General features: G+C 35.1%; 1 protein-coding gene across 1 annotated transcript; it reads left to right on the top strand.

Annotated features, from left to right (window-relative positions):
* The first annotated feature begins 16,146 nt into the window (after window positions 1-16,146).
* FAM133A (family with sequence similarity 133 member A) lies at window positions 16,147-27,042 on the top strand. Its single transcript, XM_031445161.2, has 2 exons — window positions 16,147-16,233; window positions 25,865-27,042. The coding sequence occupies exon 2, from the start codon at window positions 25,968-25,970 to the stop codon at window positions 26,724-26,726; it is 759 nt and encodes a 252-aa protein (XP_031301021.2). The 5' UTR covers window positions 16,147-16,233; window positions 25,865-25,967; the 3' UTR covers window positions 26,727-27,042.
* Window positions 27,043-27,380: the final 338 nt, after the last annotated feature.

Raw genomic sequence — 27,380 nt, 5'->3', positions numbered from 1 at the left:
TATGCACTACCTTGAGTATCTCATAACACACTTTTATTTTTGTAGCTTTTGTTGGTCTGTTACTTACTTTTATGATGGCAAGTCCCTAAAAGAAAATAAGTATTTTATTCATATAAGGAATTTAATTTATGTATAATACCTTATTTTTTCTATTTTTATAAGTATTAGAGCTAGCATGTAATATGCTATTTTTCTTCACAAGGCTAGCTATAATTTACTTGCATAGTAATCTGTTCTTTGTTTCATTATTTTATGATGTTCTTTTTGGGGGGTTAAATGTTCATAGTTCTATGTGAGATGATGCTTAACACAGAATCTATTGGTATATTTCAGGCGGAACATGGCTCTTGGACATCTGTTTACACCTTCCCTGTTATGAACATATATGCAATCTCACCCACACCCCTGCCATACAAACACACATACATAATACACAGTGATAACTGCTATAGCATTATCTTTTGTTGTAGATATTCAAGAAGCCAACCATTGCAAATTCATTTTATTTGGGGGCTTATTTTTTGTTCTTTATTTTGGGGAGTTCATCTAGACAGATTTTTATCTGAATAAACAAGTTAATTCTTTTTTTTATTGAAGTATAGTTGATTTACAATGTTGTGTTAGTAAAACAATTTTACTGAAGTACAGTTGACCCTTGAACAACAGAGGTTTGAGCTGCATGGACCCACTTATACATGAATTTTTTTCAATTTATCCCTGGATGCAAAACCATGGATACAGGGGGCCAACTATAAAGTTATACACAGATTTTCCACTGTGTTGAGGATCAGCGCCCCTAACTCCAGAGTTGTCCAAGGGTCAACTGTATAATAGATACAATTGTACATAAAGTATACAATATGATAAATTTTGGTACCTGTGATGCTACCACCACAGTCAAGATAATAAGTATATCCATCACCCCCAAAGTTTCATCATGCCCCTCCCATCCCTCGGTAACCACTGATCACCTCTCTGTTTCTATAGATTGGTTTGCATTTTCTAGAAACTTACATAATTGGAATCATACAATATATCCCTCTTTTTGCTTATCTTCTTTCACTTAGCATAATTATTTTTAGATTTTTCCATATTGTTATGTGCGTAAGAATCATTTTCCTATTTTGTTACTGAGTAGTTTTCTGCTGCTTGGATATATCACAATTCATTGATGGGCATTTGTGTTTTGAGTTTTTGGCTGTTATGAATAAAGCTGCTATGTTCATTTGTGTGTAAGTCTTTGTATAGACATATAGTTTCATTTCCTTTAGAAAAATACCTAGGCATGGAATGACTGGACCATATGGTATGTGTATGTTTAACTTCTAAGAAATTAGCTATTTTTCATAATAGTTGCACAATTTGCAACTTAGCCTTTCTAATAGGAATGCAAGAGTATTTCACTGTGTTTTTACTTTGCATTTCCCCAGTGACTGATAATGTTAAACATCATTTTGTGTACCAATTTACCATCTACTTATCTTCTTTGGTGAAGTATCTATTCATATTTTGGCCATTTTTCCATTAGATTGTTGCCTTACTATTGAGTTTTAAGAATTCTTTTTCTATTCTGGATACAAGTCCTTTATCATATATAAGCTCTTCAAATATTTTCTTCCAATCCATTAATTTTTTTCATCCTCTTAACAGTGCCTTTTACAGTTTTTCAAAGAGAAAAAGTTTGTAATTTTAATGAAGTCCAATTTATCATCTTTTTTTTTCCTTTTATGGGCCATGCTTTTGGTATCATCTCTAAGAAGTCTTTACCTAGCCTAAGGTCACAAGGATATTCTTCTATTTTTTTTTAAAGTATTATACTTTTAGGTTTTACATTTCGATCTGATCTATTTTTGCATGCAGTACAAAATGTGAATTGAAATTCTTTTTTGCATATAGATATCCAATTGTTCCAGAATCATTTGTTGCAAAGACTCTCCTTTCTCTGCTGAGTTACTTTTGTACCTTTGTCAAAAATTTGTTGTCCATATACATGTGGGTATATGTTGGACTCTCTATTCTGTTCCCTTGTGTACTGATTTTAATCACCTAATTTGAATGGAAAATAGAACCAAATTGTTGGATAACAGAATTTCATTGGAATGGAGAGTTACAGAAACTAAATCTTCATCCTTAGCCTTTCATTTCTGCTGTCAAATATCTGACAGAAAGGGCCAAGTAACAGAAGTAATAACCTAGAAAAACCAATCAAAACAAGAAACACAAATGCTCTTCTATTTTGCGGAGTTGCCAGTTGTGTGGCTGTCTATACAGCCCAGCCACAGGAATGGTAGCTAGCGTTATTCAGGAGCACAAATAATGCCTTTGTTAAGAGGGACCTGTTTGGTAAAATTAAATAGAAAGCATTTTCAAGCTGTTAATAATTGTGGTTTAAAAAGGAATAGTAATAAAATTGGTTATTATTTCACAGTCTGGTTTTTCAAAGCAAAATTATGTCATTCCATACTCATCCCTAAAATAAGAATACACACAAATGAATAGGCTGTGGTATGTAGCTATAACATTTGATTTTTAAAAGGAAATACTTGTGAGTTACATTTCTGGCATTATAGCCTTAACTGCATAGAATCTAAAAGAACAGATACAAATAATGCAATGGCAGAGAAGGAGAATTAGTTACTAATTATTTACTCTGATGCTAGTTTTCAACTTAAAAATAGCATACACTGTTCAAAAATGTAAATCCACATCACGGAGGAACACTTTTACAAGGACACTCAAGAATCTTTTGCCCACAGTACTCATTTGAAGAATTCGCCCACTAAAATTCAAATAAAGTAAATCTTTTTAATTGCAAGTTTGGAAGCATTTTATTTCATTCTACTAGAAAAGAGAGGAAAAATTCAAAGGATTTGAATGGTGAGCGATGTCCATAAATGCATGTATGACTATAGTAACTATTTCTAAATTATGCATTATATTTGGGCAGTGTGTAGAGCAAGCCCAAATGGTATTTCCTGCCATTTTTCATCCAGAATACCCAAATATATTTAATTAATTTGGTTAAATGCATCCTCTGAGAAAAAAATAAGTCTTATGAATTGCAAATATTCCTGCTGGTGGGAACAAATACCTATTCCAAAGCTCTTCAGAGGCAATGGTCATTTTTCAATCAGATAACATACACAAAATTTTAAAAACCCTTTCTCAGAATTTAAAAGAGTAGAATCCCAATAATAACCAAGTTTCAGCATTTGATTTCCTTGGTGAGACATTATGACCCAAGTGATTTAGTACAGATTCGGGAGTCAGAATTGCTGAGCCTGAGTTCTGGCTTTTCCTCTTACTAGCTGTATTAGATGGTGGGCAGACTACCTCACTTTTATTACTTCTATTCTCCCTCTCTAAAACAGGGCTAATAATGGCACAGAGATCTCAAATTCAATATTGTTTGCTATTTTTCATGGTATTATTACCGATCAAGGTTATGTGTAAAGAAACCTTTCTTATTATATCGTCTCAAGCCACTCATAGCATTTCTTTCTGACTATACTGTGACTTCTATTTTGGAAGCATCATAGGCCTCTACAAATAGAGATTTTCCAACTCTAACATGCATGAGGGTGGAAATTTCATGATATTGGCAACTCTGTGATATTAATAATAATAATAGGTCTTCATAGTTCTAAAGTCAGAGAGCCATTCATCCGGCTTGACATTATCTACCTATAGAATGTCTCCTGTTGTTTCAAAGGGGAAAAAAATCAACACTGTTTTAAACAAAACTCCAAACCAAGTATTGTTTTAGTGTTTTACAGCACACACAGCCCCTTTTCTTTCTTGAGAGCTTTCAAACTTCCTAACAGTCCTAAATTATACATCTTCATTTTCTAAACCTCAAACTCACATCTCATGTTTGTTTTTGATACCTTTTAATTTAACCATTATGAAGGTTAAGAGTATAAAATTTGCATACAGTTAATTACAAGTATCTTAAAATATAAAAACTTCTAATGTGTTAAATAATGAATTCTGTTCTTGATATTAATAACCGTTTTTTCACTTTTTATCTGTTGGTTTATTTTAGAGTACTGTGCATGTGATCTAATTTTCAATACCCAGCCAATACCTTAGATTTTCCTGTCTCATTTCTATTGCTTAGAGTATTGGTGTCAAGCCTAACTCACTGGGTGAAAATATTGTCCTTGTTGGAGGTGGAAGGGATTTTAGAGATCATCTAGTCCAGTCCCCGTACACAGACTTGGACTTCCTGGACATTCTAGGACTTTCCATGCGTTTGTCACTACAAACAATTCTGCAGTTAACACACTTTTACATATATTGTTACATATTCGAAAGTCATTTTCACAAATGTTAATGATTTTGGTTTAGGGGCAGATTAAGGAGTAAATAGATTGTTTAGGTCTTCTAATAATGGATAATTACCCTAAGCATAAGCATCTTGTAGTAAGTAGTAAGTGACATAGTTGTCACTGGATAATAATAACTATATTTATCACTTTCAATGTATCAGACAATGGACCAAGTGCTTTACTTTTACTATTTAATTTTAATGACTCCCTTGAGGGGTTCATTATCATCCTCATACCATCATTATATGATATTATCCTCATATCATCCTTAGCACTGTATCCTCAATGAGGATACTAAGTGCATAACTTGTCCAAGTTCACATAGTTTATAATCAAAAGAGCCCACATATGAAACCAGATGGTTTGATTCCAGAGGTTGAGTTCTTAACCACTCTACTATACATCTTTAATGAACAAAAGTGAATGAGCTCCTGGACAGAGGTGCTGGAACTGGAGTTAAGTCACAACCCTGGCCACTCTTCCATTCCTCTGGTAATAGTTATGTCCTCGTGGTATTAGCATCCTTAGGGGCATCCAGACTCAAGTTCCTCTGACTTACACAAGAGTCTTAGCTTGAATTGACACGGTATATTAGAACAAGCTAATTTAATGAAAAAGATGGTTTTCATTAAATTTAACATGCCTAAGGACTTTATTTGGTGAACAGCCAAACACTGGGAGGTCAGAGCTTAAAGTAAATGCCAATGTATTCAATCCACAATTAAATGAAAAATATCCTAGGAATTTTTCCACTTAGTATCCCCAGCAGCAGAGGAACCTGTACTTTGAGGAGCCTGAAGATAGAATCTGAAGCTACCAATTAAGGCAGAAAACTCCCTTAAAAATCTATATATTTTACCTATACATTTCTTTCCAATATTTGACTTGTGTTCCATAATTTATTGACATAGTTTTTTTATATAAGATTCCCTGTCCCTGAGTAAAATTGACACGCAGGAAGATGCATTATGATGATCTGATGAGTTTCAGGCAACAGCACAGGCTCTGAGGTCAGACTGCCTGGATTTAAATCCTGCCCATTACTCTCTGTATGACCCCGGACAAGTCACACGTCTCCAACCCTCAGTTTTCTTTTTTATAAAAAGAGGCTGATGATAGGAACAGCCCTATGGGATTGTTATGTAACAGTTAAGGGACTAATCTGTGTAAATTATTTATCAGATGCATAAAGACTCGATAAGTATCTTTTTTTATTATACCATTCACAGGGCCACATAGGGACTCCTATTCCAGTTACATAAGTATGATCCAAGGCCAAGGCCAATGAGTTTAACCAGCTTGAATTGCTATTTTTTTATATGTGCACCATACCGTTCAACTTACAAAATAAATTGAATTTACCTTGTGACCCAAAGTCACATTCTGTTGTTAAGGTGAGAACTAATATCCTTGGTTTAGTTATTCTCCACTATGGCAGGCTTTTCAGTTAAATTACATGCTTAGCATGTAGTAAAGACTAATGCTTCAGTAAATCCAGTATTAATACTTCCAAAGTGAAGATAGCTAACAACTCACTCTTCTCTAACTCTTCCGTGAAAGAGAAGCAGCAAGGAAATTGCATCTTGACTGACTGCAAGTGAGTAAATGAACAGGATGGCTAATGAACTCATTGTTGTTTTAGTTATCAAAAAATCTACTTAATACCGAGAAAGAAACAAGAAATGGAGCCATAAACTCTCCAGATTCATTACTTTGTTTTACTGACTCTTTTAAAACAGATGTAACCAAAATTTCAAAACTGTGATATTGAGCAGCTTTGACTGTCTTGTTTTATAACCAGTGTTTTGTCTATCTAGAAGACCAAGTAAGCATTGTTTGTTTAGAGATAACCAAATGCTCTGATGAACACAATTTCATTATCTGGAGAATGCGCCTAGCCTTCTCCAGAAGAAAGGTTAAAAATGACCCAAAGAATTACAGGAATTATTAGACTAAATGGCCAATCTGCTTGCAGCACTCTCCATGCTGCTCCCTAGCTTCTAATATATGCTATAGATAGTTCTTTGAAAAATCTTCCTGAAAATACTTATCCTATCCCTGTTCTAATCCCAAAATTTTGATGATACTCAACTGTCTGGAATCAGATCTTGTGCATATAAGTATAAGCTGTGTCTTTACCCTCCGGTGACCTTGGACAAATTTTTCAAGTCCTTTTGCCCCAGTTTCCTCATCTGCAAAATGGGGATAATAATCGTACCTTCCTCATAGAACCATGGTAAACTTTGAATAGCATAATACATGTAAAATGCTTTGAATGTGGTGCATGCTCAGCCAGTGAATTCTAACTTCCTTACTTAACTTATCTTCTCCAGAAACGCTTACCCAGTGAAATGTAGTTCTTTGACTCATTTTTTTCAGGGCTTATTTTACTAAAGCTACAATAAAGTTTTGTATACTTTTTGATAAACATAACAGAGCCATATAGTTCATTTCTTTGACAAAAACGAGTTATTTTCCCCAGTATATTTTAAATTTCCCTAGGACAGAGACTGAGATATTTTCTTGTATGTAACTTTCCATCCTCACAGAGGTCTAATAATAATGGGCCAAATTTACTGGTGCATAACTGCCATGCAGAAAATCACATTAGTACATTTTCAGGATTTAAAGAATTAGTGTTTTAGCAACCAACTTCTAAATAGGAGCACCTCACACAGTTTATTAATAGCTAGGAGGCTATGCAGAGTCTTTAGAAAAAAAATTCTGATTTAACAAGGATCTATATTTAATATTAAATTAAAATGTCTGTTTACTTAATCCTCTGTTTCATTAGTATTTTCCTTTGTAAGATGAGATTTCTAGAAAATAATTATCTGAAAACTGCCTTACAAATAATAGGCATTTAAAGGAAAAAATGTATCAAAATATCAAGGCATCTCCTTTCAATAAATTGTACTCTGGATATCATAAAAAAAAAGCTACTCATGAAGTTTCAGTTAAGTAAGATGAATAAGCCCTAGAGATCTGTTGTACAACATTGTACATTTAGTCAACAATAATATATTGTACACTTAAAATTTAAGAGGATAGATCTCATGTTAAGGGTTCTTAACCACAATAAAATAAAGTAGTTTTTTTAAAAAAAGACTACTCTGAGAACCAGATTTTGTTTATTTGTTATCAGAGCTTTGCGATTTGAATTAAGCATCTACATGTCACATTGAATCTTCCTTTCTTGTAGGATATTAAAAAGAAAACAAATTCCCCAATTTCTTTATTATTTAAGATACTTTTCCTTGGGAAGTCAAGTTTTTTTAAACACACACACCAAAACAAAAAACAAAAAACAAAAAAAACCAGTTATTGAAGCATTTAAATGACTGGGAAAATGCCATGAACTAGGACTTGAGACCATACCTGCCTTGGTGACTGAGAACAAAAGAGCTGGTTCTCAGTATGTGCAAAAGATGCCCACAATAAAGTGTCAAATAAAAAGACATGTTGCAAAACAATATCTGCAGTATGATCTCATCCATATAAAAGTACATATAAAAAGATGTATTTTGGGGGTGTGCATGTGTGTGTGTTTTCATGTTCATAGAAAAATGTCTGAAAAGATACACACCCAACTGATGTGATTAGATAGAAGGAAAAAGTTTAACTTTTTAATTTCTATTCTGAAGCATTTTTTGAATTTTTAAACAATGAGCAGGCATTATTTTTGTAACTCAAAAGGAAACAATTAAGGCAACAATAAGTAACATTGTTTGAACAAAATTGGTGTTGCTATTTAGTCAAGCAAGGTTTATATAGAGAGCTCGAGTGCTGTCCCAATTACTGCTTCTGCAAATGAGGAAATATCTTTTGCTTGAGCAGCACTCACATAGTCTGACCTGTACACAGTTCTTTCATTCAAATTGTTTCCTTTCCTCTTATTTCAAAACTCATATCATTTTTCCTATTGACTTGTGCAGCTATCTCTAATGGAGAAAATGACTCTTGCTTCTAGACACTTAGGTTGCCGGGAAAATGAAGATCACGAGTAGATCAACCGTTTTGTTGCAAAGTTTATTTTTAGTTTTGTGGAAAAACTTCAGCTAATTCTTACAAATAACTGTTTGGATTTTGTGATATCCTTTCTTTCCTGTGGTTTTGATGATTTGAAGAAATTTAAAGACCTAAAATATTGCTTGATCATAAAATCACAGGCAAATTGCATTTTTTTTCTGTAAATGATGTAGATATAATTTAGCTGCTGATGATGTACATTTGCTTATAAGTTTATAATATGCTTACTAAGAGATTCTGTTTAATTCAGTAAAACACATATGCTTACTGGACGGAAATTTGAAATCACTGAACCGAAGTTATTATAAAATAGTAAAAATTAATGGGATGCACATTTCAGAGAGAGAGCTCTATGACAACTGATAAAGTACTCTAGTTACTGTTCCCTTCTATATTCTCCTGCATTCCAACCGTCATTTCACTATTTCAGACCACTGTCATTTTCCATCTGGATTATTTACCTCATCATTGTCATCTATCTGCCTACCTCAAGCTCTCTTGCTTCCCTTCCAGGCTATCCTCTGTTGTGAAATTAACCTTTCGAAAATGCCATTTTCATCATGCCATGCCCTTTTCGAAAATCTGCAGTGATTCCTCATTGAAAGGCAGAGTCGTGTAGGGAAATTAAAAAAACACGAGTTTTGAAGTCAGACAAACAAGAGTTTGAGTCTTGGTCGTGCCATGTAGCCTCTGGTAAGTAATTTTATAGAAATTAGATTCCTGAGTCAAACGTTACCCACGTTTGCCTCTTGCTAGCTGTATGGCCTTGGGGAAGTTAACTTAATCACACTAACACACAGTCTCTTTATCAGTGAAATGTGGAATAATATATAACTCCATCAATTAGGACATTTTAGTTGCAAGCAACATAAATCAACTCTGGCTATCTTAAAATTTAATTCATTGGAAAAATAACAAGATCTCACAGAATCTGTGGAAGGCTAGTGAGTCAGGGCTGGAAATAGGCAGGAATTGAAGTAGCTCTGGATACCAAGGAAGCAGAAAACACAAGGGCCTCATAACCAGAACAGTCTTATCATCATAACCAGAATAGGATGAAATAAACTGAAACTTCAGTCATTTTGCAATGTAATTGCTTGCCCCTTCACTACAATAGTGTGAGCCCTCTAGTTATGGTCCCACTGGACTCTTCTCGAAAGAAAATCTGAGGGCTATGAGACTGAGGAAATGGACATCCAGTATCCAACATACAACAATGCATGTAACCCACCAGTCACATAGTAGGTGCTCAGTGAATGGCTATTTTAGCAGAATAAAGTCTGGACAACTTAATCAGGCATTCATGGCCATTCACTTTCTGGCCTCAACCCAATTTTCAACCTTAATTTTCTCCCAAATTCTCTACGTAAACTTTGAATTCTCACCTCTGCCCTTCTCACTCAGTCCATCTTTCCTGCCTGAAATCTCAACCTCTCTCACATTTTAGTATCCAATTTATCTCTTCTAAGACTCATTTTAGCTCTTTTTCTGATCCATGACTCACTGATTTTGTTTCCTCATTTTCTCTTAATCATGGATTGCTTCTTGACATCTTTTTTGAATGATAGTCTTGTATTTTCTAACCCTTTACATGCCCAGCTTGTTTATAAATTCCTTCAGAAGAGAGAGCATGTATCATACATTTCTTCGGTTTCTTGATGGCACTTAACCCAGTGTTTTACATGTATTGGGTGCTCATAAACTTGTGATAAATGAATGCAAGAATGTGGGTTATTAATTTAAATCAACATTCATTTAATGACTATCTGCTTTGTTCTCAGCACTGTGCTGCCTGTTTTGAGAGTACAGAAAAAGTTAAACCTTGAAAGTTGCCTTTGATGTAGCTCACAGTCTAATTTAGGAGGCAAAAAATGAAAGCATGAAGCATCCCAGGAGCAGTTATGTTAATAAGTAAAAAAAATCATGTGAAAATGTCATATATTAGTACTAAGAGTGTGAGAAGATGTAAAAAGCAGGCATAACTAATAGCCTTGAGAAAATTGAGAAGGAAAACTTACTGAGATGGAGAAGAGTTAGTTATCAGGGAGTAGTCGGAAAGGTAACTGGATATGTAAGATTACAACTGGGAAAAGGCTTAGCAGTCAGGGCTTGTGATTCATTGTTGTGTAAGGAGTGTTATGTAAACGGAGAAATTATGAAAATTAGTACATACGGTAAGCCTAAAGAAAGCCATTGTAGGTGCCTTAAAGGAAGTCCATCAAATTCTTCCCTTTAAAATATCCCTGTGTTTTTTAAAACAGATATATTGAAATGTAATATACATACTATAAAATTCACTCTTATTAGTGTATAATTCAATGATTTTAGTAAATTAATTGAGTTGTGCAACCATCACCACAAATCAGTTTTAAAATTTTTCCGTCATCCCCAAAAGTTCTGTGGGACCCATTAGTGGTTAATTTCTTCTTCCATGCCTAGGCTTAAGCAACTACTCTTCTGTTTTCTTCCTCTGTAACTTTGCCTTTTCTGTATACTTCATATAAACGGAATCATATAATATGTGGTCCATTGCATCTATCTTCTGTCACTGAGCATAATGTTTTTAAGGTGCATCCATGTTGTAGCATGTATCAATAGCTTGTTTCTTTTAATTGATTAATAGTATTCCATTGTGTAAATATATCACATATTGTTCATCCATTTACTAGGCGATGGATGTTTGCATTTTTTCCAGCTTTTTTGCTATTACCGGTAATGCTACTATGAACAGTTATACACATGCCTCTGTATGGACATACATTTTTATTTCTTATGGTTAGATTCCTAGGAGTAAAACTGCTATTTATGGGAAATTTATATTTACTTTGTTAAGAAACTTCCAAAATAGTTTACAAAGTATCTGTACCATATTATATCCTCACCAACAATGCACAAGTGGTCTGTTTTCTCTGAATCCTCGACATTTGGTATCATTTGTCTTTTTTATTATAGCCATTCTAGTGGATATGTAGTAGTTTCTAATTGAGGTTCTGATTTACATTTCCCTAATGACTAATGACGCGTATCTTTTTATATCCTTTTAGCCACTCATATCTTCTTTGAGGAAATGTCTTTTCAAACTATTTGCCTATTTTTAATGGGGTTTTTTGCTTCCTAATAATTACTGAGTTGTAAGAGTTATTCAGATATTCTGTTTCTGAGCTTTTTGTTAGATCTATGATTTACAAATGCTTTCTTCTAGTCTGTGGCTTGCATTTATTGGTGACTTTTGAGGAGTCAAAGTTGATAAATTCAAATCAATCAATTTTTTCTTCTATGGATCATGGTTTCAATACTGTACCTAAGAACTCTCTGCCCTACTCAAGGTCATGAAATTTTATCCTATATTTTCTTCCAGAAATTATGTATTTTAGCTCTTAAATTTGGGTCTGTGATCCATCTTGAGTTAATTTTTTGTATATAGTATGAAGCAAGGGTCTAATTTCCTTCTTGTTTTAAAAAAAAGTGTCCCAGCTCCTTTGTTGAAAAGACTAACCTCTCCCCTACTAAATTGTCTTCGTACCTTTGTGGGAAATCAATTGACCATAAATGTTAGACTTTATTTCTGAATTTTGAATTCTATTCTACTTATCTATATGCCTATCCTTGGGCCAATACCACACTGTCTGATTAATTGTGATTTTATCTTAAATTTTGAAATTGGAAAGTGTGAGTCCTCCCAATTTTGTTCCACATTTGCAAATTTGTTTTGACTATTCTGGTTCCTTGTATTTCCATATTAATTTTAAGATCAACTGGTCAATGTCAATTTCTGCAAAGAAGCCAGCTGGGATTTTAATAGGGGTTGCATTTAGTCTGTCCACCAATTTGGGGAGAATTACTATCTTGATAGTATTGAGTCTTCCAATCCAAGAGCATGAAATATCTGCCTAATTAGTTAGATGTTCTTTAATTTCTCTCAGCAGTGTTTTGTGGTTTTCAGTGTGTAAGTCCTCTGTACTGATTGAACTGGGGGGCTGGAGGGTATAGGAGCAGCTCTAGGTCCTAATGCCACCGATTCCTGCTCATTGTACCCCAAGGTCAGCGATGTTTCAAAAATAAACACTACTCAGATGGATTTATAGTTTTGTTCAATTTCCAAAGTGTTGAAATGGTTGCTTTTGTTAATTTTGTCCAGGCTTATAGTGCTTTTGGGAAAGATTTCCTGACCTCCTCACCTAGGCATAGGTGGAAGTTCTAGGCTATGAGAATTTGTGTTCCAAACACTTTTAACTTCAAAAGTCCAGTGACAGAATATCAATTGAGCTATGCCAATTCAGTCAAAACACATGTTAAACTATCACTTGTCTTGTAAAGACAAAACATATGGATTACTGAATAATTTTTTGTGTAGTATTGATTATGTGTTTAGAATTGTGATGAAACAGTGACTGAAATTGATTACATAATTTAATTCAAATAAACAGATATATTGAGTACTTCTTATGTGTTTGATACCACGGGAAATAATAGATGAATAAATCAGTACTGCTGCCCTAAAGAAATTCTCCATGTAATGTGAGAGTCCTCAAGTATATACTTCGAGTCTACAAGTATATTCTTCAAGTCTACAAGTCTTCAGAGTCTGAAGTGTAAGGTAGACAGCCAAACATGCATCCCTTTGGAGCCCCAGACTCATATAATCAGCTGCCTAGTCAGAATCTCTATTTGGGTGTCTAGCAGACATCTCTGAATTAACATGTACAAAAACAAATTTGCTCATCCACCCTTTACCACTTCTTTAATGATACAATAAATGGCACTTCTGGCTGCCGAGTTCCAGATAGTTATCTTTGATTTCTTTTTCTCCCTTACCCAGTCACCAAGTCCTCTTGGTTCTGCCTCCAAAATAGTATCTCATATCTGCCCATTTGTCTCCTACTTTAGTGCCAGCATCCTAATCCAGACTATCTCAGACCATCTTCATCTGCTGCCACTACCCAGTCCAAACTATCATACCTATACTACTGCCTAATTCATCACCCTGCATTCCTTTATAGACCACTAGTATCCTTTCTCCATATGTGGGGCAAAGTGACTTTTTAAAAGTGAAAATATGATCATGTCACTTCCCTGTTTAAAATGTTCAGTGATTCCACACCTGGTATACAGTATGGTACTCAGTTAAGGGTGTTATTCATGAGCCATGGCCTTCTAGCCCCATCCTAATCTGACTAACCATCATCTCTCATGTAGATTAACATTCCTTCTGTATCCAATCTTATCTCCTCTGTATTTTCCACATACTAGAGAGAATGATTTTTCTAAAATACAAATATGAGCATGTCTCTCTATTCAAAAATCTTCCCATAGTTTTTGGACAAAGTTCAAAATCTTTAATATTGCCTCTCAGGTCCTTCATGATCATGCTTCTGCCCATTTCTTCAGCATCATCCCACGCTGCCATCACCATTGATCGTTACCCTCCAGTCATGTTAGCCTATTGTTTCTTGAAGGAGCCAACATCATTCCTGTCTCAGTGCTTTCACATGTTTTTTTCTTCTGCTTTGAACTAGCCCTCATCCTGTTTACCTGGCTAGTGACTATTCATCTTTCAGGTCTTATTTTAAATCCTGCTTTCAAAGAGAGGTCTTCCTTGATCCCATTGACTAAGTACTAGATATGTGCTGTCATCAAACCCTATGCATTTTCTTTACAGCACTGTCACAGTTTTAATTATGTAGTTATTTTGTAGGTTTTTAAAAAACCTAGATGATTCTGATCTTGAGCGTTAGTGGTCTGTACCTTTAATAGCAGCGTTCTACAGAAAACTTTATATATTTAAATAAGCCTTTGGCTCTTAAAGTGATCGTTCACGGCTGGGCAAAATTTCACGGATTTCTGTCAGGTTTCTGTTAAATCAATGACATCATAACCAGTTTCAGACCTTTGATTGGTCAGAACTCTGTATGCAAATCACAGCCTGCATTGAGGAAGTGGGCGGCAACTTTGTAAGGATAACGGATTGGGGGCGGGGCTAAGGGAAGACAAAATGGCTGCCGGCTTCAACGGTGGCACGGTACTCTGAGGTGAAAAACAGAAAATAAACTCCTCTGAGGTCGTTCCCGTCCCGCAGGGGAAGGACATAGGTAAGGGGTGATGCCAAGGTGTAGCCTAGAATGTTTTACCCACCTCCGAAATCTTACTTTCTCCACACAGCTACCCCAAATGAAGCAGTCTGAGTGAAGCAGTCTGAGTAAAGCCGCGTACTTCCTACGGAAGTGCAACTTGAAGTCCCTACTTTCTCTAACAACCAGATTGCTGCCCCTAAACTCCTCTTACATAGGAATTTTTGAGTTTCCTCTGGAAATAAGGAACTGTTTAACTGAGGATTTGCAGTTTGAAGAGGGTTCAGCGGATGGGGAAAATGAGAGCCGGAAATTGGTTGGTCGAAGGGTGGTATGGGCTATGGTTACAAACAGGAAGTGGCCGAGCTAGAGACTGACTATCAGACTCTGAAGTCTATATACCTCTTTATTAGAGTTTTCTAACATTAGTGTGCGTAAGAGTCACTGAGGATCGGGTTTAAAATGTAAGTTCATGACCCCAGAAGTTACGATTTAGTAGGTCTTACGTGGAGTCCTGAAATCTGTATTTGTAACAAGTGTCCCATATAGCGCTGATGTAGATGGTCAGTGGACATACTTCGAGAAACATTTTCTCAGAGGAATAGTTCTCTAACCATTTGGTTTCAGGATTCCTTTAGACTATTAGAAATTACTGAGGACCCCAAAGAACATTTGTTTATGTGGTAAATAATATCTGGTAAATAACAGCTATTGATATTTATGGTATTAAAAACTAAAACTGAGAAAAATTTAAGCTATTGATTAATCCATTTGAAAATACCAGTAATAAGACCATTAAATTTTAACTAGATAACTTTTTACAAAATGTAATTATATTTTCGAAATTAAAAATATTTAATGAACAGAGATGTATTATTTTACACTTTTAAATCTCTTTAGTGGCAACTTAATAACTCTCTTATCTGCTTCTACATTTAATCTGTTGTGATAGGTTGCTTTAGTTGAAGTATATTTAAAAAATCAGGCCTCACACAAATAAGATATCTGGAAAAAAGAGAACTTTGCAGACCTCCTGAAAGGATCTTGGAGAACCCCATAGGTCCTGGAACCACACTTTGAGTTACAGTCTTAGAGTAATATCTATTATTGCTGTCAGAAATGTTTATGTTGGTTAGTCTGCGTTGGTCATCAAAGTTTAGGGACACCAAGGAAGGTAGAAATTGTATTCCTTAGATTGTTTAGAGTTGTTAAATTATTTCATACAATTTACCCCAGTATTGCTCCTTTATTTATTAATTCACTTCGTAAATTTGAAAGCACTATAGAAATATAAAATAGGAGTCCAGGTGTTGGGGCAGAATTTTGTTTAAAGAGGTTGGGTTTCAGACCAGATTCCTTTGAGGGTAGAGGAGTTTCAATAGGCAATGAGGAAGGAATACATTAGATGACCAATTATAGGTAGGAAAAGTATGAAAGCAGGGAATAATCTGTAGTTACTAAGATATTTACAATTGAATAAATAACTATAATGGCGAGAATGGGCTAATTATAACCTTTTAAAGAGGGTTATTACTTTACCTGAATAAAAGAACCTTTTCTTCTGGTCAGTATACCTTTTCAAATTTGGTTACATTTTTGTTGTTGTTACTTAAAGTTTTAGTTCTTACTTACTAAGTTAAAACTTTAGTTAAAACTTACTGCCAACTTATGCAAAGGACTTTAACAAATATTATCTCATTTTTCATCTTTGGTCAAAGTGGAAGAACCTGAAAGGGAGACTGGAAAGCAGCAGCTGGGGAAGTGAGAGGAAAACTGAGCATTTGTAATCTTCGAAGCCATTTGAGGTAAGTGTTTCAAGTAGGAGGGAGTGATCCACTCTGTTAATTGATACCAAATGATTAAGTTAAGATAAAAATGAGAATTGATCATTAGATACAGTAACATGGAGGTCATTAGTGACCTGGGCAACAAAAGTTCCCATAGAGTGGTTGAAGTGAACACCCCATGGGTGTGGGTTCAAGAGAGAATGGGAGGAGAAGGATTGAAAACTGTATAAATGTCACTTTCCAGGAGTTTTACTGAAAAAAAAACAACAGAGAAATGGAGCGGTAGATAACAGGGGAAGTGGGGTTAAGAAAGGTGGTTTTTATTGATTTTTAAATGAAATAACGTATTGGTATGCTAATGTTTTTGAGAGCTTTGGTGGTGACCACAGTACACATAGATCTTTTCCTTATAGAACCCATCATTTAGAGTGTGGAAATGGTATTAAACAAATGATTACACAAATAATTAGATCATTTTCATTGTGATGAATATTAAAAGAAAAAGCACAATGTGAAAGTTACAGACCTCATGATGCTTCATTTGCAGTTTTTTCAGCTTGCATCTCCTAAAAATAAGGGCATTCTCTCCCATACTCTCAATATTGTAATATTTAAGTTATTTTTTAAAATTCCCTGATTATCATCTACTACCTTCCAGTATGAGATATCCCTAAGTGTGCCCTCAGAATCATTTTAACAGCTTTATTGGAGTATAATTTTCACACTATGAAAATTATTTAAGTGTAAGATTTAATGTTTTACTGCAAATTTATGAAAGTTGTGCACCCATCACCACAATGTAATTTTGGAACGTTTTTATCACTCCAGAAAGAAACCTCATATACCTTTTTTTTTTTTTTTTTACTGAACTAGGATAAAATCAAAGTTCATGCATGGCATTTAATCATGTCTCTTTAAATCTTCTTTTTTTCTAGAGCAGTCCTCATTGTTTTCCCATGTAATTTCTAGAAAAGGCCAGATATCTGTTTTATAGAATGTCCCACCTTCTGCAGTTAGCTTTGTTTCCTTATTACATCATTTAACTTGTTCCTCTATTCCCCCTAACCCCCAACCACCAGCCAGTATTTTCTTTTAAAGTCTTGATTAGATTCCTTCTGACATATTTGGAATAAAGCTCAAATTTGTTCATCATCTCCCTCCTTTAACATGTAGACCACATGAATTCATGGACTTTATCTTCCTTGTTTAAATTAATACTTGCCTGGCTCATTGTAGGATCACAATAAACATTTGTTGAGTGCGTAAGTGAAATACATACATTGATATTATGTATTTTTGTCAAACATACTCAACCTTATTTTAAGATTATTTTTCCATTTTAAATTGTATGTTATGGTCAAAATAAAGTTATAGAACCATGATTTATTTTCTAAGCCAGTAATTCAGGCTGATAAAAACCAAGTTTTCTTCCATTTCAGCATGCTATAACATTTTAGATGTTTCTCTAAGTTTTAGGATATCAAATTTATTTTCAAGATGAGGAATTTCATCCTCAAACATTTTGGAATAGATAAGCCAAACAGATTACAAAGTTTTGCTAGAGCTGCTTATCAGAAGAGTTAAGGGATGGCATAAGTAATCTGTACACTCATATTCAGGGCCTTTGAGGGATTTAGGGTTAGAATTGACTTCTTCCATATAGAAAAACAGTTATCTAGAGTTACTGAGTTTGAAGTAAATCAAGCAAATGTGCTGGAATCTTCAGGTTCCTGATTCAGGCAGTTATATAGGCCGATTATTTCAATGTCAGTCAAAAGGTGAAAAAGATTTAAGGGTATATAGGCCGATTATTTCAATGTCAGTCAAAAGGTGAAAAAGATTTAAGGGAGTCTGGGTAAAAACAACTGACTTCCTAGTGTGGAACTTTCCTGTATTCCTGAGTCTTGCATGACAACTGCTGCTGGCAATGATATAATAAATAGGTCAAAATAACTGATATGACATGTTGTTAAGTGTTAGGTTAGCAAATTCTGTGACTCAGAATATCTGCCATAGCAGTGGATAGAAAACATGGTAGTCTGAGCAACACTGAAGCCTTTACCCTTTAGGGATCTGCAATCCAGTGGGGGAAAAGGAAACTACAAGTGACACATTACACATCATATAAATAGCAGGAACATATACAGCCATGTGAAGGAACAGAGATAGGTAGTAAGTTATCTGGAGTATAAAAAGGAGAAACTCTTGATAGTTTATTGATTACCCAGGTTGATTTGGACAGTTTCCATTTGCTTTTTGCTGATTATGGTTAACACTTTTCCTTAAGCATCCCTGTACTTGCAGGTGTGAAGAGAGAAGGGAAAACTTAAATCAGGTAATCAGGTTGGGTAAGGAAAAAAGTTGAAAATAATAAGTTAAACGGTGTTTTTGAGTCTTCTGTACATTTCCATTTTCCCAGGTTCTCCTCATTATTGTAAACGTTAGTTATATCCAGCCACATAGTAATGCAGAAAAATACATTGACTGGTTTAAGCTAGACTCCCATCTCCTCTCCCACTCCAAGAGAGATTTATGCTTCATGTATCTGAAAATTCGAGATTGATCTGATAAATATGTAGAACACCTGCTTCAAGTAGTCCCAATTTATATAAACTGATAATATTAACCAATGTAAGTTATATTTTCTTTGAGCTTTTTTTTTTTATAATTTTACATTTTTAGCAGGGGAGGTAATTAGGTTTGTTTATCTTTAATGGAGGCACTGGGGATTGAACCCAGGACCTTGTGCATGCTAGGCACACACTCTACCTCTGAGCTATACCCTCCCTCTTAAATTATATTAACATTAGACATTTTTCTACCCTTTCAGGAGAGCATTTGCCATGTGACCTTCTGAACTTAAGGGATAGGTGTACAGCTACAATAACCATCATATTTTCATTAGAGTCCTCAGCTAGAATTTGCAGCTACTTTTCATGCTACAATGGCATTCTTTAACAATGCTGGCTTTAAATCAGGCTGCTAGGGGTCCAATCTTGGCTCTACTACTGTGAGACCTTGGAAAAATTACTTAACCTTTCTGAGATTGAGTTTGCTCATCTGTCAAGTGGGGAAAATAATAGTACCTACTTCATGAAGTAGTGAGAATTAATTGAGATAATCAAGGTAAACCACTTGGAATAGTACCTATTTGTGGTGAATACTGAATAGTTGTAATCATTTTCACATGACTGATGGAATATCAAGTCTTTACATTTATATAGACTTTAACAATGTTCAAATTATGGCCAACGAATACATCAGACAAACCCAAAATGAAGAACATTCTAAAAAATCAATACTAAATCAGTATTCCTCAAAACCAAGGAAGTTCTAAGAAACTGCCACAGTCTAGAGGAGCCTGGGAGACATGATGACTAAATGTGATGTGGTGTCCTGGATGGAATCCTGGAACAGAAAAAGGACAGTAGGTTAAAAACTAAGGGAATTCAAATGAAGAATGGACTTTAGTTAATATGAATGTGTTAGTATTGGCTTATTAGTTGTGGCAAATGTACAAATGTACGTATTAATGTAAGATATTATCATTAAGAAAACTGGATATAAAAGATACTCTAGTATACTTGCAACTTTTCTATAAATCTAAAGATACTCTAAAACAGAAAGTTTATATTTTTTTAATTTCGATTCAATTAAATGATAACAAAGATTTGTTTTTCTGAATATAAAATCCAAAATGTATTACTCTATTAAGATAAATAAGGGTGAAGCACTCATTTCTTTAGAATAAACACCTAGCTAAAATTCATACTTGGTGCTTCTACCCTCTCATAAGCATTCTTTTTTATTTTATCTCTTACATCTGCAATATTTTGTTGCTGCTGTAAGCTTTCTGGTGTCATCCTTAAGATGGTAGAGACTGATCCCTTGTCATTTGACAATTCTGTAGACGGGAAAAGAGGAGGCAGTCTTTCAAATTCTACACCTTTTTCCTCAGATGAGAAATGCTCCATGACACAACTACGCTAGAGGGAATTCACCTGAGGTGAATGCTTTTAACACAGCACAGCTTTCTATCATCTTGATCCCAGTCAAAATAAGAGTGATAACTTCTCCTTCAAGACAGTCATGTTAACAACTGGAATAGAATGTGTAGTTGCTTGAGTTTAATTTAGAGAAAGGATATCATATTATGTACACTTGCTAAAGCTCGATATTTTCAGGAAATTGTCAAGTATAATTAAATGTCTCCAGAAACCGTCTTTGTCTCTTATTCAGCCTGTGAATTATATTATGCTGTGGCTTTTTTTCTATGTTATTATTCAATGTGAAATGGCAGAAACATAGTGTGATAATTAAAGGTATTATTAGTATATATGTGCAGGTTATTATTATTATTATTTTATAAATTAGTAGATGCATTGCTGTCTTTAAGCCTTTAAGTAGCTTTATAAGAGTCATTTATTTCGGTAGCGTGGTACTTAAACTTACATTAGCTAGTGGGAACAAAGAACATTGTTTTGTATAGGGGCCTCATCTGATTGTCCAGACCTTTTCAGAAGAGTTGGATGTTTCATATTAAGTCTCAGTGCAATTGCCAACTATTTTAAAGAGTTTTCCAGTGCATGTGTCTGTGAGACACAGTGTGATGCTTACAGCTAGACATAGCACTAAAAATTCAGTGAAATGATTTGTAAAATAGGGTATGTCTTCAAAGTAACTAGCCTTGGTAATAGTTACAATTGAAATTACACTGTGAAACATTAAAATATGCTTTTAATTAACTTAAATTCATATTGACTTTTACCTGAGCATATTCAATGAAAAAAATGGTATAGATACAATCACTTTCAAGAAGTTAATATTATGACTGGTCTACAACAGTGTAATAATGTGAATATTTGCATTGTATTTGGATTTTCCTTTTCACCTCAGGGCCTTAAGCATCTGGTATTCTTTTTTCTTGGAACATTCAATTGACTTTGGCTCTTTTATTACTCCTATACTGTTTAACCCTTTCATCTGGCTATCTCTGATTTATCCATCAGGTCTCAGATCACATGTTAGTTACATGTCAGTATCTCAGAGTTGACCTTCCATTCTAAATGAGGTCACTCATTATACTTTTCATAGCATCCTATAATTTTCCTTTATCATTCTAATCACAGTTGTAATTGTATACTCATTTGTTTGATATTTGTTTAATGACTAGACCTTTACTAGACCATAATCTCCATGGCATGTAACATAATGTCTGGTATAGGTAATCAAAAGGGAGTTGTAAGAATGAAAGAACAAATAACTGTTATAACACCCAGATTACCATAGGGCTGTTAGAGTCTGTATCTAATCTTTATACAAAATTAACATACTTCATACAAATAGAGATATAGAGAATCAAGTTTCTCTTCTAAAATAGAAACAGAAGTTAAACCATAATACTTTTTAAACAAAGAGCCTTGAGCAAGAAACCTTGTAGCGGTTACTTTTTCTTTTTTCTCAGTGTGCTTTATCTTCTGAGGACAGAGCACACAGATTCTGCAGTTCTGAGGGCCTCCCACAACTCTTGTCTGCTGTCAGCATTCTCCCCCATTCCCCTCTGCAGTTATTCCAAATTTTAATTATTGGTCTCAAAACTTCTATGCTACCTCAACCTGCCTTATTCTTAGCAGATGACCTTGGCACCTACCATTGAATGAAAATTCAGGCTATTATGTGAGAAACACTTCAACTTTCACCCTTTCATCTCCCTCCCATTAAAAGAAAAAAACAACCCTACACCCATATTCTTTCTTTATTCTTTGCCTCTGCTCTTTCAAGAAGAGGCATCTTCTAACTGTGACTTTGATTCCTGTTTCTTCTGTAGTTTGCCACAAAGAATTATTCCCTTTCTTTCCTATCTTCTTTAAACTCTTTCTATTTATACTTTGTCACCCTATAAACATGTTCAAGTTTCTTCTATGATAAAAACAAACAACACCAAAAAACAATTTTCCTTAATTTTTCATCCCTTATTTTAGTTACCTTCCTATCTCTTTACTTTCCTTATCAAATGAGTCTATGTACCTTATATCTCTAATTTCTCACCTCCCATTTGGTTTTTAATCCACTGTCATCTGGCTTCTACCCTCACTAATTAATTGAAATTGCGTTAGCAAAAGTAACTAATGATTTCTTCATAACCAAATATAATGGACATTTTCTGATTTTATCTTACTTTACTTATCTGCTGCATTTAATACTGTCCATGACATCTTTTTCCTGGATTTTTTTTAAAGGTAAAGATAATACCTGCTCATTGTAAAAAAAATGTGAATAGTATAGAAAAATCTACAAAAGGAAATAATGCCTCCCCAAATGCAGTGATAACTTATGTTTACATCTGGCGAACTTTTCACTCAACAGTATGTTGTGGACATACTATCCCGTTGTATACATGTACTATAATTCATATAACCTGTTCATTATTGATGGACATTTAGGGTTTTTTTCCCCCAGATTTTAATGTTTAAATATTGCTCAAATGAAATTCATGAACATAGGCCTTTGGCAATTATTATCCTCACCTTGAAAGTTTATTCTCCCTGCTGTGTTTCTGTGACTCTTCCTTTTTTTTTTTTTTTTCTCCTGATGCTGGTCTAGCTCTTACCACTCTGGCTAATTTTCTGAAGTGTTCTTTGTAGGCTTTACTTTCTCTGCCAACCCCTGTGTGTTGTTATTAAATTGGATCCAGCGCTCAAATCTTTTTTCGTTTGAAATCCTCCCCAAGGTAATTTAATTTTCTCTCGTAGCCTTAGCCATCACTCAGCAACTGCCAATCCCATATCTCTAACTCAGGTTACATTCCAGAATGCTAACACCTATGCATCCAATTTCCTACATGTAGATTCATTCAGATGTTTCACAGGCACCTCAAACTTTATGAAACCAGCACTGAACCTAGACGTTTTCTCAAAGTCTATGCCATTTCCTATGTTACCCATTCATTGCCATCACCCTTTTATCTAGTCTCACAAGCCAGAACTTTGCCCTAGATTCCTTTCTCTTCCTCACCCTTTGTATCCAATTCATCATTAATTTCAGTAGACTCTCCTTAGCATGTCTCATATATTTCCCGCTCTTTTCATTCATAATGCCAGTGTTTTTAGTTGAGACTCTTTCATTTCTTGTCTGTGTGAATACTTAAATGAATCTCATTGTCCTCAGTCTTACCTGCCTCCAATTCATCTTTCATGCTGTAAGAAATTGTCTCTTAAACACTCAAATGTGACCATATCAATCTCCTGCTTAAAATAGTCAATATTTCCCCCATCAGCTTCATTCTAAGTCCCAGAGACTAAATTCCAACCTCAGCATCACATCCAAATCCTTTGTGAGCTGATCTTTACCTGTCTTTCCAGATGATGTCAGGACTAGGTCTCAAGGAACTGAAATTAGAATGGATTATGCTATTCTAAGTGTGTAGTGGCAGAAACAACCAGCCGGTTGAACATGAACTAAAATCCTTAAGGGCTTTTGATGGTCAAGTCTGGGAAACAATGATATTTGACAGCTCTTTGGAGTAGTGGTAAGAATGAAAATGACAGAAAGCCCTAAGAGGAGCTGGACAGAACTGAAGAGGAAGAGAATAAGGTAAAGAACACAATAAATCAAATGCAGGAAACTATCACCAAGAATCTCTGTGAAGTCTGTGACATTGAGCTTTTGATGGGTAGGTATGTTAGGTTGACTTAAAGGGTCATAGTCAAGATGGAGATTAAGAGAAAAATCTGTGATATGTCTGATTATCTTTCTCTTCAGATTTTGTTAGCTTCCTATCAACTATAGAACAGATTCCAAGATCTTAAAATGACCTAAGAGGGCCTCTGTGATCAGGCTGTTTATTCCTATGCAGCCTCCCTCCTGCCACTGCCCTCTCGCACTTTAGGCTCCATCAACACTATATACGTGGTGCTCTTTCAGATCTCTCTGTTTTTTCACATATTCTTTCCTCTGCCCAGAATGTCCTTCATTTCCTTGTTTCCTGAGAAAACTCGTCTTTATCCTTCAAAATCCTGTACAGACATCACCAACTCCAAGAGGCTTCTCTGAATTCCCCTCTCTCACAGAGTTACCCATCCATCAATCCATTCATTTGTTTGTTTATTATTGGGCAAATATTTATTGAGTTCTTAGTGTGGGCCAGATGCCATGTTGGATACTGGAATACCATGGTGATAAGACAGATCAAACATGGTCTTACTCTTCTTGGCCTTATATTTTTCCATGGGTATACACACACACACATACATACACACCCTCACACATGCACTCACACACACAAATACATTCAAATAATCAGACGAATAAGATAATCATCAATTTTCTAAGTGCCATGAATTAAAGAAGCAGGGAACTGTGATACAGAATAATGAGTATGAGGGATTGATACAGAGGCAACATAATTTAATATAAGGTTGAGCCATGTGAAATTGCTGGCATTTGACTATTTTTGTCCCGTATAATTAGTGATTTTATATAATTCAATCTAACAGTTGTCTTTCTGAGGAATTGACATTTAAATTGAGACCTGAAGATGAGGTGGAATGGCCATGGTGGCTAGGCTTGGAGCTTAGCATGTTCCAGAAACCAAGAGAAGATTGGAAAAGATAGACTTGAGAAAAGGATTGAGTAGCTCTATGTGAAAGTAAGAGAGATAACAGGACAGATCATATAAGACCTTTATAGGAGTCTGGATTTGATTCTCATTAAAATGTAAAACCACTAGGGTATTTTAAGATCCTTCCAATTGCAGCATGGAACTGGAATGGAAGAGAGTAAGGGTAAAAATAGGGCTATCAATTAAGAGGTTGCTGTAAGGAGGCAATATAGTGTTGTGTTAGGTGTGCAGGATTTGGCATCAGGGTGCTTCGATTTAAATCCAGGTTTTGCCATTTGCCATTTATTAGCTGTTACTCTGTGCAAGTTACTCAAATTGTCTAAGCCTCAGTTTCTTCAGCTGCGAAATGGGAATAACAATAGGATCAACCTTATAGGGCTATTCTAGAGACTGAGTGAGATAATCCATTGCACAACTAAGCAGTCCCTGGTGGGTAGTAAACACTTAATAGATACTAGATATAAGTAGTCTAAGCAAGAGATGATAGGACATGGACTGTGTTGACAATATATTTGGAGAGACATGAACAGACATGAGACCTACTGTGGGATTTTAACAGCAGGATTTAATAATAGAATGAATGTGAGAGTTGAGGGAGGAGGATTTTTCAGGGATGACTCTGGACTTTTGTCAGAGTGGAGGAGATTGGGTTGTACTTTCCTAAGATGGAGAAGGTCTGCCTGGTACAGAATTTAGCTATAGAAATTTCTCTCTCTCTCTTTATAACCTGTAAGGCAGAATGAAAGAAAGAAAAAAGGATAAGTATCATACAGTATAAAAGGAAATCGTTATTAAAACATTTAGATAACAGAACCTAACGTGAGGTATAAAAAGCACTGTATGTTCCATTTGTACCACAATATCTAAAATATGCAAAAATCTTAAGTGTGTATATTCTTTGTTCCCAAGGTCTGTGATTTTGGAAATCTTTCTGCTGTATTATGTGATACCGAGCAGTGAAACTTAAACATGATTACTTTGTCTCTTATTAAAGGTGTTTTGTAATCATCCCATCTGCTTCTCTCACAGAGTCAAGCCCGCCTGGTATACCAGCAGATGAAGACTCTAAAAAGGGGGTCTATACTTATTCTCTTTAGCAATTGAGAGTCTGCTCTGGGCGCCATCAGGCCTCATGGGGAAGCGGGATAACCGGGTGGCCTATATGAATCCTATAGCAATGGCCAGATGGAGGGGCCCATCGCAATCCTTAGGCCCAACAATACAAGATTATCTGAATCGACCAAGGCCCACCTGGGAAGAAGTGAAGAAACAATTAGAAAACAAAAAGAAAGGCTCCAAGGCACTAGCGGAATTCGAAGAAAAAATGACTGAGAATTGGAAGAAAGAATTAGAAAAAAGGAGAGAGAAGTTATTGAGTGAAAAGGAGGGCTCATCCAAAAAAAGAGAAAAGAAGAAAAAGAAGAAGAAGAAGAAGAAGAAGAAATATTGTCAGTCTTCACCTTCTTCATCAAGCTCTGATTCTTCAAGCAGCTCTTCAGATTCTGAGGAGGAGGAAAAGAAACATGGAAAAAAAAGAAAGAAAAAGAAGAACCGTTCACACAAATCATCAGAAAGCTCTACCTGTGAATCTGAATCAGAGAGCAAGGTGTCTGTTAAAAAGAAGAAGAAGTCAAAGGATGACACAGAGAAAGAAAAGCATGTCAGAAGTCTCAGCAAAAAAAGGAAGAAGGCCTGTCCTGAGGAGAAACCTTCATCACCAGATTCCTCATCAGAATCAGATTACGAAGAGGAGGCTCAAGCAAAAAAGAAGAGAAGACGTGAAGAGCGAGAAAAAGCAATGGAGAAAGCAAAGAAGAAGAAGAAGAAACAGCACAAAAAACATAGTAAGAAGAAGAAAAAGAAGTCGAGTTCAAGTCACAAGGCAGCATAATAAGAAGGAAAAAGTCAAAATTGCCCTATTGAAAAAAGCAAGGTCTAGAAGAAGCTTCAACTGTGAATGTTAGGGCATATTTACCAAAATGCATGAGTTTCCCTGTGTTAGTAGAATTATTCCTGGACTTTTGAGTTGCCAGTCCAATGCCACTGTGCCGGAAAGGGCCTTAATTGTTGCCTGCGGCTTAAATATAGGATTTTGCTTGTTTGTCTCTTTTTCTTTCCACTGGTTAATTCCTCTGATAGTTAAAACCCTGTTGTCATACTAGTAGTTAAAACGTTTGGAATTAAAGTAAAATGTTTTAGATGATAAATAATTTTGACCACCAAAAAATGAATCTATAGTTTAAAGTATCTAAGTTGAATACATCTTTAAAATAGAACAGAAGTATCCAGATGACAATAGTTGACATTTTTGAAGCCTGAACTTAGCATTAGTATCTCCAAATGCTTACTTTTGAAAATTTAAAGTTTAGCTTATTATACTTTTCTCCTTAATAAACTTTTGTTTACATGGGGAAAGGGCTTGGGGGGAAAAAAGAGTTTGCTATCCCTTTGGCTAGCTGAATAGTGTGCCTTTGATCCTTACATCCTATTTTTGCCAGTGCAGCAGCCATTCTTTTCTTACTTAGTGACATTCTGGGATGTTGTT

This window comes from Camelus dromedarius, chromosome X (assembly GCF_036321535.1).
Source record: "Camelus dromedarius isolate mCamDro1 chromosome X, mCamDro1.pat, whole genome shotgun sequence".
In the NCBI taxonomy this organism is placed as follows: Eukaryota; Metazoa; Chordata; class Mammalia; order Artiodactyla; family Camelidae; genus Camelus; species Camelus dromedarius.
This window is presented reverse-complemented; position numbering and strand designations above follow the sequence as displayed.